At 46.2% G+C, this 17,862-nt stretch overlaps 1 protein-coding gene across 3 annotated transcripts in view; it reads left to right on the top strand.

The window, feature by feature from the left end:
* DYSF (dysferlin) overlaps nt 1–17,862 on the top strand; it is a 441,189-nt gene that overhangs the window by 223,114 nt on the left and 200,213 nt on the right. For all 3 annotated transcript variants that reach the window (XM_077280344.1, XM_077280346.1, XM_077280345.1), the window contains exons 27-28: nt 2,368–2,482; nt 3,027–3,132. In XM_077280344.1, coding sequence (XP_077136459.1) covers nt 2,368–2,482; nt 3,027–3,132 — 221 coding nt within the window. The remainder of the gene's footprint in view (nt 1–2,367; nt 2,483–3,026; nt 3,133–17,862) is intronic.

The following is a 17,862-nucleotide window of genomic DNA, read 5'->3' as shown; positions in this document are numbered from 1 at the left end:
ATGGTGTACATCTCCATCCTCACAGTTCTATGGTGTACATCTCCATCCTCACAGTCCTATGGTGTACACCTCCATCCTCACAGTTCTATGGTGTACATCTCCATCCTCACACTCCTATGGTGTACATCTCCATCCTCACACTTCTATGGTGTACATCTCCATTTCGAGTGACTGTTTGTCCTGTATGAATTTGTTTATGGAGAACCTGATCTGGGCTCCTTCTTGTTAAGGGTCCTATAACAGCTACGTGTGGTACCTCTGTGCTAAGCGTCGTAAGTTGGTGTCATATTGACCAAATGTCTCATAAATTGCAATACTAGTAGTAAAACCTCACAGGGGTTAAAGATTACAGATCTTAGAAAATCTTTAGACTTGCATTGCTGTGAAAATGCCCAGTTTTGGCTCGTAGGCATCATAAAAATGTTAATAGTTTTTTTGCGGTCGTAACGTCTTTGCCAGAGTCTTAAAGCATTCATCAGCGTGGTGCAATGGGACGCGGTTCACCGGCCGCTGGGATTTCTTGCTTTTAGTTTCAATTACTGAAATAGTTTAGTTATTAACACCCTTCCGTGTTGAGCGTGACACAACACTTACCGGTAAGCGCGCAACATGTTCTACAGTTCTGATTTCCTTCATCCCGCCGCTGGCTCATGCCACCGCTCAGTACGAGGCGTATGACAATGTGATTATGAACATCATGGCAGAATTTGCAGTAATGATTCAGCACCACAAATTCCTCAGGCGGTTGAGGGAATCGGGGTCATAGCCGCAAAGGACGGCTCTCAAATATCAGAAAAAACACACGGTATGAGGAATGCTGAAATAGTTGAACAATTTTTATGGTGCGGAACTTTCCAAGAAAAATATGGAGACGAGTTTTCCTCAAGACATATTTTTGAAATATTATTGAGCTGGATCCCTGCGATGCTCTTCAGCTGTGAGTTGTTACGCTCTGTGCAGCAATCAGATCATTGTGGCGGTAACCTGTACCGGTAGATACAGGATATAGGATGACATATGATATTAGGCAATCACTGGAGGCTTCTTGAGGACAGAAGAAAGCACTGCCGATCAGGTAGCAGTAGAGCAGTGGCGTTCTACTTCTGGAGTAGAGCTCTTCATATTTTTTTGCCTATTGCTGAATTGCTCCTCAAGAAAAGTCAATATTTCTCCATGTAGAAGTCAGAACTGCAGAAGGATCCTTATTAAATTTCTCTGATAGAAGAAAATTTAAAAAGCTCTCGATATGGATGTCTTTTAGTGAGGATCATCCCTACACCAATTCGAAGTCCTGGAGGTCAATTATAGCAACCGTTCTTGATGTCCATAATCCTATAAAGAGGTGACGATTGGCTGCACTTGCATTTGACCTTCTGTCTTAAAGTCCGAAGATGTGGCTGGTTTTACTATATGCCTTCTTAACTCCCATGGACTTGATTTAAGAGGACCACACGGTCCTAGAGGTGGAATGGGTTTACCACCAATCTTAACACGGCCCCAGCTACAGTGTATTGGAATAGTAATAAACACCTCAAGGACCAAACCAACCATGGGCCAATGATGGTCTATAGACCCAACCTCTGAGGTAAAAGTTGACCCTTAAGATTTGGGAGGCCACAGCTTTGTTTCGTAACAAAGAATATGTGGTCCTGAAGAGAAACCCTTTAAAACAATTCAGTCCATTAATTCATTCTGATTTGAAACACGACTGTGCAGGAATCCAGCTAGGGACCTTCTCATAAGGAACCAGATTCACCATCTGTGAAAGAACAAATTCCGAAAACCAATGACAGATTCTAATTTTGTTTCTTAAAAACGTTCCAATGGCCAATGGATAACAAACTATAGGAGGTTGGGTAGACCTCTAGTTTTGGCTGCAGATAGTTGGACTGGTGAAACCCTCAAACCTTTAATTATTAAGGCTCCAAGTCTCCCCTCGCAGAAAGCTAATGGCTCCAATATGGAGCCTCTATATTTTCAGCTCCTCACTTGGACCACTCTTTTTACTTTAACCTCTTACTACTCCTGTTACATTCACTACCTGCTTTAGTACCACAAATCATCATCCCTTTTAGTAGTCTTCTGGTGGTTTCTAGTGTGTAGGATGATCATCTTTTTCCATATAATTGTAGGAATAGTGACCTTCCTTCTAGTTGGCCGATCTACAAATATTTCAGGACTCATTCTAGTAGTAGTGTAGGATCAATGCCAGTAGGCACCTGCCAAAGCCATTGTAGATAAGCTTTCTACATCTTCTGACATTAGGAACGCTTACAAAAACCCAACAGACCTTTTAGGTTGTGTTGTGTGGGTTTTACCTTGGCTTGCTTCTTTGCTCTCATTTCAGTTATGCTCTTCTTTCACCAGATTATTGTACGACATCGACGCTGGGCATATGAGCTTTGTGGAAGAAGTCTTTGAAAACCAGGCCCGACTGCCTGGGGGGCAATGGATTCATATGACCGAAGCCTACACAGATGTGGTAAGGAAGGAGCGTAGAAGGTGAAAACAGAGTGACCATAGTATTATAGTAATGAATAACACCTTGGAGATGAGGCAGGGGAAGTTACAAACACAGCACCCATATTCATAGATGGAGAGAATTTACTGAGCTGCATCTTTAGAGTTACAAGCATGGATGTTGTACTTTTCGAGGATACACTTTTGTAAGTCTCCTAAAAACATCCCATCACGATCAGCCATGTTGTTTTGGTGCTCACTCTTACCACAGCTAAAGTACCAGGATGTGAAAAAAGAAAGGAAGTTCCTCCATATGTTGTACAGTCTTTATATTCATTTCTAGTCGAGATCTTTTCTTTTTTCTTTTTTTGAGGCATTACTGACCTGGAGGCTTTTGGTTCAGATGATTTTTGGATTACTGTTCAAACAGTCAGCGATAGATTGTATTTTATTGTTCATTTTATTGATTTTCTCACATTTTTTTATCCACCCACAGGAGAAGTTAACAAACTTTCCTGATTCTCCAGCGACTGGTCTGATAGTTAATATTATTTTATGACTTTTAGAATGGAGAAAAAGTTCTCCCGAAAGTTGAGACTGATTGTCCCCCGGGATGGAAGTGGGAAGATGAAGAATGGACTACAGATATAAACCGACCCGTGGATGAACAAGGTAAGGTGAATCAGGTGTCATGATCATGATGGAGCTACTGATAAGTTGGGATGAGCGGATCCGTGGATGTTCAGGTTCGTCTAGTTCAAAGTTCAGGTACAAGACCTCTACCCAAACTTGAACCAGAAACTCATAGAAGTCACTGTGGACCGAACTTTGGTGCTGTAAAATGCTGCAGAATATCGCTCTTTCTTTTCTCCCGGAACTCCGATCACTAAAATGGACTTCCAGGGAAGTCCTGGTTCAGAGTTCAGCACGGGACAGTAGGTGTCCGGTACAAATCCCAAATGTTACAGTGCGAGATCGCTCATCTCTAGTGATAAGTGCTCCATACCGGTCATGCCATAGCTGGCCACACTGGAGAGGTCAGACATTTATGATCACCGTCATATTGGGATACTCTAGTTATCATCTGCTCCAGTTTTCCAGATTATTTTAATCTCAGTGAAGTGCATTACAAAATATCATATTTCCTCCAAACTAACCTTCTTTTGAGGGACATTTGTGCAGATTTCAGTGTGTGCAGTGATACATCTTCACTGTAATGTACAGTCCTGACGTGTACGTTTTTGGGCTAATTCACAAGTCAAATACATGGCATAAATCTGCGTTGTTGCTGATTTTGACTGTGTAATGGGGCATTTTTTTTAGTTTTTGTTGGTGTACCGTGTGTGTGTATGTGAGTGTGCATATTATGTGTGTATGTATTTTGTTTATATTATGTGTATTTTTTTATTATGTGTATGGTGTGTGTATGTTTATTTTCTGTATATTTAGTGTGTGAATGATGTGCGTGCGAGTGATACTTGTAAAAGTATTCACTCCCCTTGCCATTTTTCGTGTTTTACTATCTCACGACCTGGAGTTTCACTGTTTTTTAGAGGGCTTTCATCAGTTCATGTAAAGAACATGCCTACAACTGTAAACATTTGTTTTCTTTTTTTCTATTGAGAAGCAAACAACAAATAGGACAAAATAACTGTAAACTTTAGTGTGCATAACTATTCATCCCCTAAAGTCAGTACTTTGTAAAGCCTCCTTTAGTGGCAACTACAGCTGCAAGTCTCTTTGGATAAGTCTCTATGAGATTTCCACATCTTGCCACTGGGATTTTTGCTAACTTCTCATGGCAAACAGCTCCAGTTCCATCACGTTAGATGTTTTCCTCTGGTGAACATCAATCTTCAAGTCTGACCACAGATTCTCCATTGGTTTAAGGTCTGGGCTTTGACTAGGCCACTCCAAAACATTTACATGTTTCCCCTTAAACCACTCAAGTGTTCTTGTAGCAGTATGCCTTTTGTGTTGTGGAACTGTTGCATGATTTCCTTTGGCTAGGGCCTCCTTCCATATCCCTAAAGCTAGGGGCACCCTATCTATCACTGCTCTCCAGATTACTTCTGATGGTGAAGATGCCATGGCCACGTGCCTTGCTGAGCTCCTAAATCAGCCCTCATCTGTTCCCTCCCCCACCACGGGAAGTGGGGAGTTGTACTGTATAAGAATACACAAACCAGACTAACAAGGGAAGATGTACCGGGATAAATGAAAATATCAATCAAACAAATATGCACACACAACAGAGTGGAACACCGCTAAGTAAAGGAAAGAAAAACCAAATAGGAGAGGATGAGGACATGCACACAGACTAATTGTCACGCACGTGCTGAGACTGGTTGGCGCGGGTGTGCGGGGGTGTGGCCCCACTGGACCACAGACCAAACATCCCTGGAAGGGGCGTAACTAAGTAGCTTCCTAGGTGTTCGTTGGAGCCTCCGATGGTGAGGTCAGACTTGTGCAAAAAGAAGCTACCAGGTACCACTCCAGGGTGGTGTCTGGCTGTGGCTGCTGATCCCACCGGGGAACGGAACATAGACAGGCAAGCGGGCACGGCTGGCACTCTGGCAGACAGGCGGGCACGGCTGGGACACAGGCAGGCAGATGGGTACAACAGAGACACTGGCAGGCAGGCGGACACGGCTGGCTCTCTGGTAGGCAGGCAGGTATGGCTGGCTTTCTGGAAGGACAGGCGGACAAGACTGGTACACTGGAAGAACCGGTAGGGACCGGTCTGTAGGCAGGTATGTAGAACAGGTAAGAACCTGTTCAGACAGGAGGGCTAAATAATAGGTAGAGAAAGACCGCAGAAGATGCAGAGCGAAAGCACAGGAGCTAGAGCCAAGAACAGAAATGCAGGAGGCGGAGCCAAGAACAGGAGGCGGAGCCAAGTGTAGAAACGCAAGAGGCGGTGCCAAGAGCTGGAGGCGGAGCCAAGTGCAGAAACGCAGGAGGCGGAGCCAAGTGCAGAAACGCAGGAGGCGGAGCCAAGAGCTGGAGGCGGAGCCAAGTGCAGAAACGCAAGAGGCAGTGCCAAGAGCTGGAGGCGGAGCCAAGTGCAGAAACACAGGAGGCGGAGCCAAGTGCAGAAATGCAGGAGGCGGAGCCAAGTGCAGAAACGCAGGAGGCGGAGCCAGGAGCTGGAGGCGGAGCCAAGTGCAGAAACGCAAGAGGCGGAGCCAAGAGCTGGAGGTGGAGCCAAGTGCAGAAATGCAGGAGGCGGAGCCAAGAGCTGGAGGCGGAGCCAAGTGTAGAAGCGCAGGAGGTGGAGCCAAGAGCTGGAGGCGGAGCCAAGTGCAGAAACGCAGGAGCAGAGCAAAGTAGAACCACAAGAAGCGGAGCCGCAGAGCGAGAGCTGAGCGGAGCCGCAGAGCAGGGCCACAGAGTGCACGGCAAAGTCAGAGTACAGAGCAAAGCTACAGAGAGCAGAGCTGAAAGCAAAGCCACAGAGTGCAGAGCTGAGAGCAAAGCAAAAACACAGAGTGCAGAGCAAGATCACAGAATGCAGAGCAAGGAGCAAAGCAAGGTTGCAGAGAGCGGAGCCGAAAGCAGAGCAAAGCAAGACACAGAGGGCAGAGCAGGGCAAAGCAAGACACAGAGTACTCACAGCAGAAAAAACAAACCAAGACAGGGATATAAACGGACACAGGAATGGGACTAGACTAAGACAGAGTCAGGAACGAGACTAGGCACAGAGACATAGAGACATGGACACAAGCCAGGGTACGACGCCCCTCTGGGTGGCGGACATAGGCCAGGGTACGAAGCCCCGCTTTGTGGCTACACAGAAAACAGACCAGGGTACAACGCCCCCCTGGGTGGCGGACATGAGAGTAAGTGAGACAGGGCCTGGCACCTCAGCAGCTAAGAACTGACTGAGAGTAGTGATGTGTCATTCGCGAACGAGCCGACACAAAGAGCCGGCTCCCTGCTGTGAACGATGGGAGCCAGCACGCCAGTGAGAGCCACTAAAAATCCCGGACTTTGGGAGGCGTAACTCCGCCCACCTGAGCAAAACCCTGCCCACTCTTCAATTTAATTGGCTCTAAGAAGTGGGCGGAGTTTCTGCTGTAGGTGGGCGGAGTTTCAGACGCCTGAACAGATATTCAATAGGGATCCACTTAGGATCCAAAAAGAGCCGTTTTGTGAGCCGAAAGAGCCGGCTCTTTTTGGTGAGCGGAGCCATGAGAGCTGGATCACAAAAAAGAGCCGGACTGCCCATCACTATGAGGGAGTAAGTTGCACAGGCCCCCACCAATGGGTGGGGATGTCTTAAATACAGGAAGCCTCATGGCGATTGGCCAGGGACACCTTAGCAAGGTGCACACAGTCTCTATAAGAAACAGGAGTTTCCGGCGCCGCCCCCCTATGCACACAGACAAAGCATGCACAGAGCAAGCAGCAGACATGAGGCACACAGCATGGAGCTGGCAGCAGAGAGAAGTCACAACAAGGCCCAGAGAAGTAAGTGAGTTTGAGTGGAATGCAGGTGGGGGATGGGAGGCCATACAGTGATGCCAGCAAAGTTGTTACACTAATCACCAATCAACAGTCTTCTGAACAACACTCCAAACGCTTCCTCAAACAACCCACTCCTCCAATTCCAGAACTAGGCAACATGAATTGGAGTGGCCAATACTGAACATCTGAGACCATAAAAGCAGGAAAGCTCCATGAGCTCTGGACTGATCATATTAACCCCTGCACTGCTAGTAGAAACCTGCACTGTTTGATATGATAGTGAAGTTCTTCTTTCCAGTGCAGGATTACGTGAAATCAGATACTGTGGTTTTCTGGCCCCTCTCTGTAGCGGTAAACCCGTGACATTACCCCCCTTCTAAGAGAGACCTCAGGGCCTGGTCTATCAGGCTGTGCTTTGTTAAAAGACCGGATCAACCTGACCACACAGACGTCAGATCCTGGTACCCACATTCTCTCTTCAGGACCGCAACCCTTTCAGTGTAACAGATACTGAAGAGACCAGCAAATCAAGTGAGAATCAATGATCTTAGTGATCTGAAATTCCAAATTCCCATCAACAATGACCAGGGATGGATGTTGTGGTGATTATTCAGAGGACACAACAAGCTTTTTGAGTAGAGACTGGTGAAACACATTATAAATCTGAAAAGTGGGTGGCAAAGCAAGGCAGAATGCTACAGGAATGACTGCCGCAATCTTATAGGGACCGATGAATCCGGGTCCCAGTTTCCAAGAAAGAACGTTCAACCTAATGTTCCTCTAGGACAACCACACCCAACCATCAACACAAAGGTCTGGACCCACCAAACATCACAAAACACCTAACATAAGTCTCAAGATTATGGTTAACCCGTTTAGTTAGCCCATTAGACTGTGGATGAAAGGCTGAAGAAAACAACAGATGGATCCCCAAATGAGGGCAAAACGCTTTCCAAAATTTGGAAATAATTTGCACCTCACAGTCAGAAACAGTATCCATAGGAATCCCATGTAATTTCACGATTTCTTTGATAAAAGTTTGCACCACGGTCTTGGCATTGGGTAATCGGGTAGCACAATTAAATGATACATCTTGCTGAATCTGTCCACCACCACCAAAATCAGTGTATTACCTGAAGATACTGGTAGATCAGTGATGAAATCTACCGATAAATGGGTCCAATGTCTACTGGGAATCGCCAATGGTTGGAGAGACCAAGACGGTCGAGTATGAGGGGTCTTAGAACACGCACAAACACTGCAGGCAGCTACATACTCCTGAACATCCTGGTGTACCCCAAACCACCAAAAACACAGAGTAAAGAGATCTGTGCTGGCTTTACTACCAGGATTAACCCCTTTCTGACCTGTGACACAGCGTATGCGTCATGAAAGTCGGCGCCAATCCGACCTGTGACGCATATGCTGTGTCACAGAATGATTGCGTTCCTGCAGGCTGGGTGAAAGGGTTAACTCCAATTTCACCCGACCTACAGGAACAGGGGGAGTGGTACTTCAGACCAGGGGGGGTGGCTGCGCCCCCCCGTGGCTACGATCGCTCTGATTGGCTGTTGAAAGTGAAACAGCCAATCAGAGCAATCTGTAATATTTCACCTATGAAAATTGGTGAAATATTACAATCCAGCCATGGCCGATGCTGCAATAGCATCGGCCATGGCTGCAGACCCCGATCTGCCCCCCCACCGACTGACGGCGGCGATCTGCAGCCACAGTCAGTGTTCCCTACCCCTCCGTCCTGTCCCAAGCGCCTTCCTCTCCCCTCCGCCCCTCCCCCGTCCTGCCCTCCGCCCCCCCCCGCTGTCCGATCACACCCCCCCATACTTACCTAGTCCCGGTGTCCCTCCCGGTGTCCTCGGTCTTCTCACATGGGCGCCGCCATCTTGGAAAATGGCGGGCGCATGCGCAGTGCACCCACCGAATCTGCCGGCCGGCAGATTCGTTCCCTGTACATTTTGATCGCTGTGATAGGTTCTATCACAGCGATCAAAATAAAAAAAATAGTAAATAAACCCCCCCATTATCACCCCCATAGGTAGGGACAATAATAAAATACAGAAAATATATTTATTTTTGTTTTTCCGTTAGGGGTAGGGTTAGGGGTAGAGTTAGGGGTAGGGTTAGGGTTGCACTTAGGGATAAGGTTGCACTTAGGGATAGGGTTGCACTTAGAAATAGGGTTGCACTTAGGGTTGCACTTAGGGTTAGGGTTGCACTTAGGGTTGCACTTAGGGCTAGGGTTGCACTTAGGGCTAGGGTTGCACTTAGGGCTAGGGTTGCACTTAGGGTTAGGGTTGCACTTAGGGCTAGGGTTGCACTTAGGGTTGAACTTAGGGTTAGGGTTGCACTTAGGGTTAGGGTTGCACTTAGGGTTTGGGTTGCACTTATGGTTGCACTTAGGGCTAGGGTTGCACTTAGGGCTAGGGTTGCACTTAGGGCTAAAGTTGCACTTAGGGCTAGAGCTAGAATTAGGCTTAGGGTTAGAATTAGGGTTAGAATTAGGGTTAGGGTTGCAGTTAGGGTTAGGGTTACAATTACGGTTAGAATTAGGGCTAGGGTTGGAATTAGGGTTAGAATTAGGCTATGTGCACACGGTGCAGATTTGGCTGTGGAGTCATAGCAGTTTTCCATCACGTTTACAGTACCACGTAAACCTATGGAAAACCAAATCCGCTGTGCCCATGGTGCAGAAAATACAGCACGGAAACGCTGTGTTGTATTTTCCACAGCATGTCAATTCTTTGTGCGGATTCCGCAGCGTTTTACACCTGCTCCATAATAGGAATCCGCAGGTGAAATCCACACAAAAAACACCGGAAATCCGCGGTAAATCCGCAGGTAAAGCGCAGAGCATTTTACCTGCAGATTTTTCAAAAACGGTGCGGAAAAATCCGCACACAAATCTGCAACGTGGGCACATAGCTTTAGGCCATGTTCACACGCTGCGGGTTCCTCTGCGGGTTAATCCCGCAGCGGAATTGAAAATCTGCAGGGCAAAACCGCTGTGGTTATCCCTGCAGATTTTTCGCGGTTTGTTCCGCGGTTTCCGCTGCGGGATTACTGCTGTACTATTGATGCTGCATATGCAGCAATATGCAGCATCAATAGTAATGTAAAAAATAATAAAAATTGGCTATACTCACCCTCTGACGTCGCGATCTCCCCGGCGCTGCAAGCGGCTGTGCCGACAAGGACCTTCGTGACGTCACGGTCATGTGACCGCGGCGTCATCACGGTCATGTGACCGCGACGTCACCACAGGTCCTGTTCGGCACAGCAACTGAGACCGGACAGCCGCGGACAGCGCTGAGAGGTGAGTATAGCTTCATTTTTTATTTTAATTCTTTTTTTTACACTATTTTATGGTTCCCAGGGCCTGGAGGAGAGTCTCCTCTCCTCCACCCCGGGTACCACCCGCACATTATCCGCTTACTTCCCGCAACGTGGGCACAGCCCATGCGGGAAGTAAGCGGTTCAATGCATTCCTATGGGTGCAGAATCGCAGCGATTCTGCACAAAGAAGTGACATACTGCGGGTTGTAAACCGCTGCGTTTCTGCGCGGTTTTTCCCGCAGCATGTGCACTGCGGTTTGCGGTTTCCATAGGGTTTACATGTTAATGTAAACGCTATGGAAACTGCTGCGGACCCGCAGCATCAAAATCGCGGCGGTTCCGCGGTAAAAACCGCAGCGTGTGAACATGGCCTTAGGGTTAGGATTGGAATTAGAGTTAGGGTTGGAATTAGGGTTAAGACTAGGGTTAGGGGTGTGTTGTGGTTAGGGTTGGGATTAGGGTTAGGGGTGTGTTGGGGTTAGTGTTGGAGTTAGAATTGAGGGCTTTCCACTGTTTAGGCACATCAGGGGGTCTCCAAACAAGACATGGCGCCACCATTGATTCCAGCCAATCTTGCGTTGAAAAAGTCAAATGGTGCTCTCTCCCTTCCGAGCACCGACGTGTGCCCAAACAGTGGTTTACCCCCACATATGGGGTACCAGCGTATTCAGGAGAAACTGGACAACAACTTTTGGGGTCCAACTTCTCCTATAACCCTTGGGAAAATTAAAAATTGTGGGCTGAAAAATTATTGGAGCAAAGAAAAATGATTTTTTATTTTCATGGCTCTGCGTTATAAACATCTGTGAAGCACTTGGGGGTTCAAAGTGCTCACCACACATCTAGATAAGTTCCTTTGGGGGTCTAGTTTCCAAAATGGGGTCACTTGTGGGGGGTTTCTACTGTTTAAGCACATCAGGGGCTCTGCAAACGCAATGTGATGCCCGCAGAGCATTCCATCAGAGTCTGCATTTCAAAACGTCACTACTTCCCTTCTGAGACCCGGCATGTGCCCAAACAGTGTGTTTACCCCCACATATGGGGTATCAGCGTACTAAGGAGAAACTGGACAACAACTTTTGGGGTCAAATTTCTCCTGTTACCCTTGGAAAAATTAAAAATTGCGGGCTAAATATTATTTTTGAGGAAAGAAAAATTATTTTTTATTTTAACGGCTCTGCGTTATAAACTTCTGTGAAGCACTTGGGGGTTCAAAGTGCTCACCACACATCTAGATAAGTTCCTTTGGGGGTCTAGTTTCCAAAATGGGGTCAACTGTGGGGGGTTTCTACTGTTTAGGCACATCAGGGGCTCTGCAAATGCAACGTGACGCCCGCAGAGCATTCCATCAAAGTCTGCATTTCAAAATGTCACTACTTCACTTCCGAGCCCCGGAATGTGCCCAAACGGTGATTTACCCCCACATATGGGGTATCAGCGTACTCAGGAGAAACTGGACAAACACTTTTGGGGTCAAATTTCTCCTGTTACCCTTGGGAAAATAAAAAATTCTGGACTAAAAGATTATTTTTGAGGAAAGAAAATGTATTTATTATTTTCACGGCTCTGCGTTATAAACTTCTGTGAAGCACTTGGGGGTTCAAAGTGCTCACCACACATCTAGATAAGTTTCCTTGGGGGTCTAGTTTCCAAAATGGGGTCACTTGTGGGGAGTTTCTACTGTTTAGGTACATCAGGGGCTCTGCAAATGCAACTTGACGCCCGCAGAGCATTCCATCAAAGTCTGCATTTCAAAATGTCACTACTTCCCTTCCGAACCCCGGCGTGTGCCCAAACAGTGGTTTACCCCCACATATGGGGTATCAGCGTACTCAGGAGAAACTGGACAACAACGTTTGGGGTCAAATTTCTCCTGTTACCCTTGGGAAAATAAAAAATTACGGGCTAAAAAATCATTTTTGAGAAAAGAAAAATTATTTTTTATTTTCATGGCTCTGCGTTATAAACTTCTGTGAAGCACTTTGGGGTTCAAAGTGCTCACCAGTGTCACCACACATCTAGATTAGTTCCTTGGGAGGTCTAGTTTCCAAAATGGGGTCACTTGTGGGGGAGCTCCAATGTTTAGGCACACAGGGGCTCTCCAAACGCGACATGGTGTCCGCTAATGATTGGAGCTAATTTTCCATTCAAAAAGCCAAATGACGTGCCTTCCCTTCCGAGCCCTGCCTTGCGCCCAAACAGTAGTTTACCCCCACATATGGGGTATCAGCGTACTCAGAACAAACTGGACAACAACATTTGGGGTCCAATTTCTCCTGTTACCCTTGGGAAAATAAAAAATTCCGGGCTAAAAAATCATTTTTGAGGAAAGAAAAAATATTTTTTATTTTCACGGCTCTGCATTATAAACTTCTGTGAAGCACCTGGGGGTTTAAAGTGCTCACTATGCATCTAGATAAGTTCCTTGGGGGGGTCTATTTTCCAAAATGGGGTCAATTGCGGGGGAGATCCAATGTTTAGGCACATAGGAGCTCTCCAAACGTGACATGGTGTCCGCTAATGATTGGAGCTAATTTTCCATTCAAAAAGTCAAATGGCGCGCCTTCCCTTCCGAGCCTTGCTGTGCGCCCAAACAGTGGTTTACCCCCACATATGAAGTATCGGCGTACTCAGGAGAAATTGCTCAACAAATTTTAGGATCCATTTTATCCTGTTGCCCATGTGAAAATGAAAATTTTGAGGCTAAAATAATTTTTTTGTGAAAAAAAGCACTTTTTCATTTTTACGGATCAATTTGTGAAGCACCTGAGGGTTTAAAGTGCTCACTATGCATCTATATAAGTTCCTTGGGGTGTCTAGTTTCCAAAATGGGGTCACTTGTGGGGGAGCTCCAATGTTTCGGCACACAGGGGCTCTCCAAACGCGACATGGTGTCCGCTAACGATGGAGATAATTTTTCATTCAAAAAGTCAAATGGCGCTCCTTCCCTTCCGAGCCTTACCATGTGCCCAAACAGTGGTTTACCCCCACATATGAGGTATCGGTGTACTCAGGAGAAATTTCCCAACAAATTTTAGGATCCATTTTATCCTGTTGCCCATGTGAAAGTGAATAAATTGAGGCTAAAAGAATTTTTTTGTGAAAAAAAAGTACTTTTTCATTTTTACAGATCAATTTGTGAAGCACCTGGGGGTTTAAAGTGCTCACTGTGCATCTAGATAAGTTCCTTGGGGCGTCTAGTTTCCAAAATGGGGTCACTTGTGGGGGAGCTCTAATGTTTAGGCACACGGGGGCTCTCCAAACGCGACATGGTGTCCGCTAAAGATTGGAGCCAAATTTTCATTAAAAAAGTCAAATGGCGCTCCTTCCCTTCCGAGCCCCGCCGTGCGCCCAAACAGTGGTTTACCCCCACATTTGAGGTATCAGCGTACTCAGGACAAATTGTACAACAGCTTTCGTGGTCCAGTTTCTCCTTTTACCCTTGGGAAAATAAATAAATTGTTGCTAAAAGATCATTTTTGTGACTTAAAAGTTAAATGTTCATTTTTTCCTTCCATGTTGCTTCTGCTGCTGTGAAACACCTGAAGGGTTAACAAACTTCTTGAATGTGGTTTTGAGCACCTTGAGGGGTGTAGTTTTTAGAATGGTGTTACTTTTGGGTATTTTCAGCCATATAGAACCCTCAAACTGACTTCAAATGTGAGATGGTCCCTAAAAAAAATGGTTTTGTAAATTTTGTTGTAAAAATGAGAAATCACTGGTCAAATTTTAACCCTTATAACTTCCTGGCAAAAAAAAAAATTTGTTTCCAAAATTGTGCTGATGTAAAGTAGACATGTGGGAAATGTTATTTATTAACTATTTTGTGTCACATAACTCTCTGGTTTAACAGAATAAAAATTAAAAATGAGAAAATTGCAAAATTTTCAAAATTTTCGCCAAATTTCCATTTTTTTCACAAATAAACGCAGAAATTATTGACATAAATTTACCACTATCATGAAGCCCAATATGTCACGAAAAAACAATCTCAGGATCGCTAGGATCCGTTGAAGCGTTCCTGAGTTATTACCTCATAAAGGGACACTGGTCAGAATTGCAAAAAATGGCCAGGTCATTAAGGTCAAAATAGGCTGGGTCATGAAGGGGTTAAAGAAAGAGATTTCTTTAAAATTGGGAGTGGTACCCTATTCGTGCACCTCACCTTTACGGAGCGCCGTGCAGTAACCCTTTTTTACTACCAGGATGTCCACCCAAGACCGAATCATGATGTTCATTTAAGACTTTAAGACAGAGATTCACAGGTGCGAAGAGTTTACCTAATGGACAGGCAGCAGGGCCGCCTCCCTGAGCCTCTACCACCTATTTTCTCAAGATCAGAACATATAGAAGCAATAACTACGCCTTTCTGTAGTATAGGAAAGGGTTCACAATTATCTCCACCCTCAGGAATACAACAAGATAAGGCATCTGCATTAATGTTTTTATTCCCAAAAGTTGTACCTGATAAAGAACCACGACCATCTTGCCTGTCTAGGCATCTCATGCTTAGAAGATTCTAAATATAAAAGATTTTTATGATTGGTTATTACCATGACCAGGTGAACTGCCCCCTCATGCTCAGATAACATCTTTTCCGAGCACACTCAGGTGTTATCCATGCATCTATCCGTGCTCATAACTTATTTTTTGGACTATAATACGCACTTTCTCCAGTCACCTTCCACAACAGTCACCTTGGAGGATGTCTCCCCGCCCTAATGGGGGACAGGAAACACAAAGAGGTTAAATAACCCCCCCCCTTCCTGCTATCTCCAGTGGGGCATGAAGAGGTTTGTCTCAGGTGCTGCTGTAGTCAGCGAGCGGAGCCCTTAGAAAAAGCCTACCATGCTGGGCAGCCGAGGTCGGGTGGTCTTCCTCTCCTCCTCCACGTGGCTGCTTCCGTCTCCATGGTCCATGCGACTCGGGACCCCCTCCCGTGCAAACCTCCATGGCAGCCCTTTCCCAGCCACCCCCCGATGTCGCATCCCCCTCCCCCTAAAAAGAGGAAAATGGCACCAGTTGAAACTGACTCTGACTCGGGCGAAATTCATACCTCAGGATCAGAGGATATTTGGGAGAATGAGGGCTCCACATCCACCCCTAAAGCTGATAGTAAAAAATACTATTTCTCTTCTGAGGATATAGAAGAGCTTGTTTCCATAGTTAGAAACACCATGGGGGTTGAGGAAGTGGAGGAAAAGCACTCACTTCAGGATGAGATGTTTGGGGGGCTGAAACCCAAAGTAAGAAAGGGTTTCCTATTCATGAAAATGTCCAAAATCTTATTTTTCATGAGTGGGCTTTCCCAGAAAAAGGCTTTAGAACCCTTCAGAATTAAGGAATCGCTTTCCCTTTGAAGGTGACAGTTCTATTTGGGAAGTCCCTAAGGTGGACGTCCAGGTCTCTAAGGTAACCAAAAAGATGTCTCTCCCATTCGAGGACTCTTCCCAATTAAAAGATCCTATGGATCAAAAGATAGAAAGTCACCCAGGTGACCCCCAGAGAGGAGATCCTGGACTCCCTACCCCTTCTCCAAAAGGCAACGAGGTTCTTGCCGATGCCTCAGGAGAATCTGTTCGAGTGGAGGCAAGGTCTTTAGTCCTCTCTAATTCAGCTAGGAGAGCCCTTTGAAAAATCCTTGAAAAAGCTTCAGAAAGGAAGAAATCGCTTCCTGAACAGAAAATTGCTAGGAAGCGTTTTTTTTGTCCCCCTCTTGAACAGTTCTCCCAGAAGGAGTTTAGAGGAAAAGGTAAATCGGGACAGTGGAGCTACCTGAAAGGGGGTAGAGGCAGGAACATGCTGGTCCCTCAACAACAGCAGACCCCTGACAAACAGTGACTCTCCAGTGGGGGGCCGACTCTCGCATTTCCTCGCCCAATGGCAGTCAATATCCACAAACCAGTGGATCCTCCACACCATGCAATTCGGGTTGAAGTTGGAATTCGAGAGTCCCCCCCCAATGACTAAGAATTACCCCATTACAGTCTCCAGATCTCCAGGACTCCTTACTCCTACAAGTACAGGACCTCTTGCGAGAAAAAGTAATTTCACAAGTACCTCAGCAGGACATAGGCAGAGGCCATTGCTCTCGCCTATTCCTCATAAGGAAACCCTCTGGAAAATGCAGGGTGATCATAAATTTAAAACCTCTGAATCAGTTCATCAAATACCGGAGGTTCAAGATGGAGTCAATCAGAACGGCAATCCCTCTTATTGGACAAAACTGGGTGATGGCTACGATAGACATGAGAGACAACATCCAGGTGGACTTCCTCAGCAGGAAGGACGTCCATCCGGGAGAATGGTGCCTGAACCAAGAGGTCTTCCTATCCCTAACCTCCAGATGAGGGAATCCGGAGGTTGACTTATTTGCAGATGCCCAAAATACAAAATCAAAAACATATTTCTCCCTCAGTCCTGTGTACGGAGCTCGAGGGATAGATGCCTTCGCCCATCCATGGTTTTTCAACTTGGCTTATGCCCTCCCATCAATTCCTATGCTGGCAAAGACACTGCAGAAGATCCGGTCGGACCAGGTCACGACGATCCTAATTGCCCCAATGTGGCCGGGGCGAAGCTGGTACAGCGCCTTTGTAGATATGGCTCAGGAGGGTCCCTTACCTCTGCCTCAAAGGACCGACCTCCTTTTTCAGGGTCTCCTACTTTACCCAAACCTCAACAAATTAAACCTTGCGGCTTGGCTACTGAAGCCTGCATCCTAAAAGCCAGGGGCCTCTCGAACAAGGTCATCCAGACTCTCCAAAGGAGCAGAAAGCTAGTGACCAATGCCATCTATGGTAAAGTATGGAAGAAGGTCTCTTCCTGGTGTCTTCCCAACGTCCCTGATCCTTTCCACCCCAACATTGCTCAAATCCTAGACTTCATCCAGAAGGGATTAGAACTAGGGCTTACCTCAAGCACACTGAAGGTTCAGGTTTCAGCCCTTAGTTCCTTTTTTGTCCAGTACCTGGCCAGGCACCGCTGGATCAAAAGGTTTATGACCTCTGCAAGCAGATTACGTCCTAGACTCCCTAGCCTGGTTTTCCCCTGGGATCTAAATTGAGTGCTCAATAGTCTATCTCAGGCCCCCTTTGAACCCTTGTCTTCATTACCCTTTAAAATCCTAACTCTTAAGACGGTCTTCCTTGTGGCAATTACCACAGCTAGGCACATAGGAGAATTGCAGGCCCTGTCTGTACAAGAGCCCTACCTTTCCCTGAACTCTGATAGTATAGTTTTGCGTCTGGATCCCTCCTTTATGCCCAAAGTTGTGTCGGATTTTCATAGGGGTCAGGATATTGTGTTGCCCTCATTTTGCCCAAATCCTTCTAATGCGAAGGAAGAAAGTTTTCATACTCTGGACGTCCGCAGGGTGTTCCTCCATTACCTGGAACAGTCCAAGGCCTGGAGGATTGACCAGAATCTTTTTATCCAGTTTTCAGGCCAAAATAAAGGGAGGAAAGCAGTTAAAAGCCAAATTGCAAGCTGGATCAGGCAGGCCATCTGCCTTGCATACTCGGCAATGGACCTCTCTCCTCCTATCTTGCTAAAGGCTCACTCAACTCGGTCAGTCGCTAC

This window comes from Ranitomeya variabilis, chromosome 1 (assembly GCF_051348905.1).
Source record: "Ranitomeya variabilis isolate aRanVar5 chromosome 1, aRanVar5.hap1, whole genome shotgun sequence".
In the NCBI taxonomy this organism is placed as follows: Eukaryota; Metazoa; Chordata; class Amphibia; order Anura; family Dendrobatidae; genus Ranitomeya; species Ranitomeya variabilis.
This window is presented reverse-complemented; position numbering and strand designations above follow the sequence as displayed.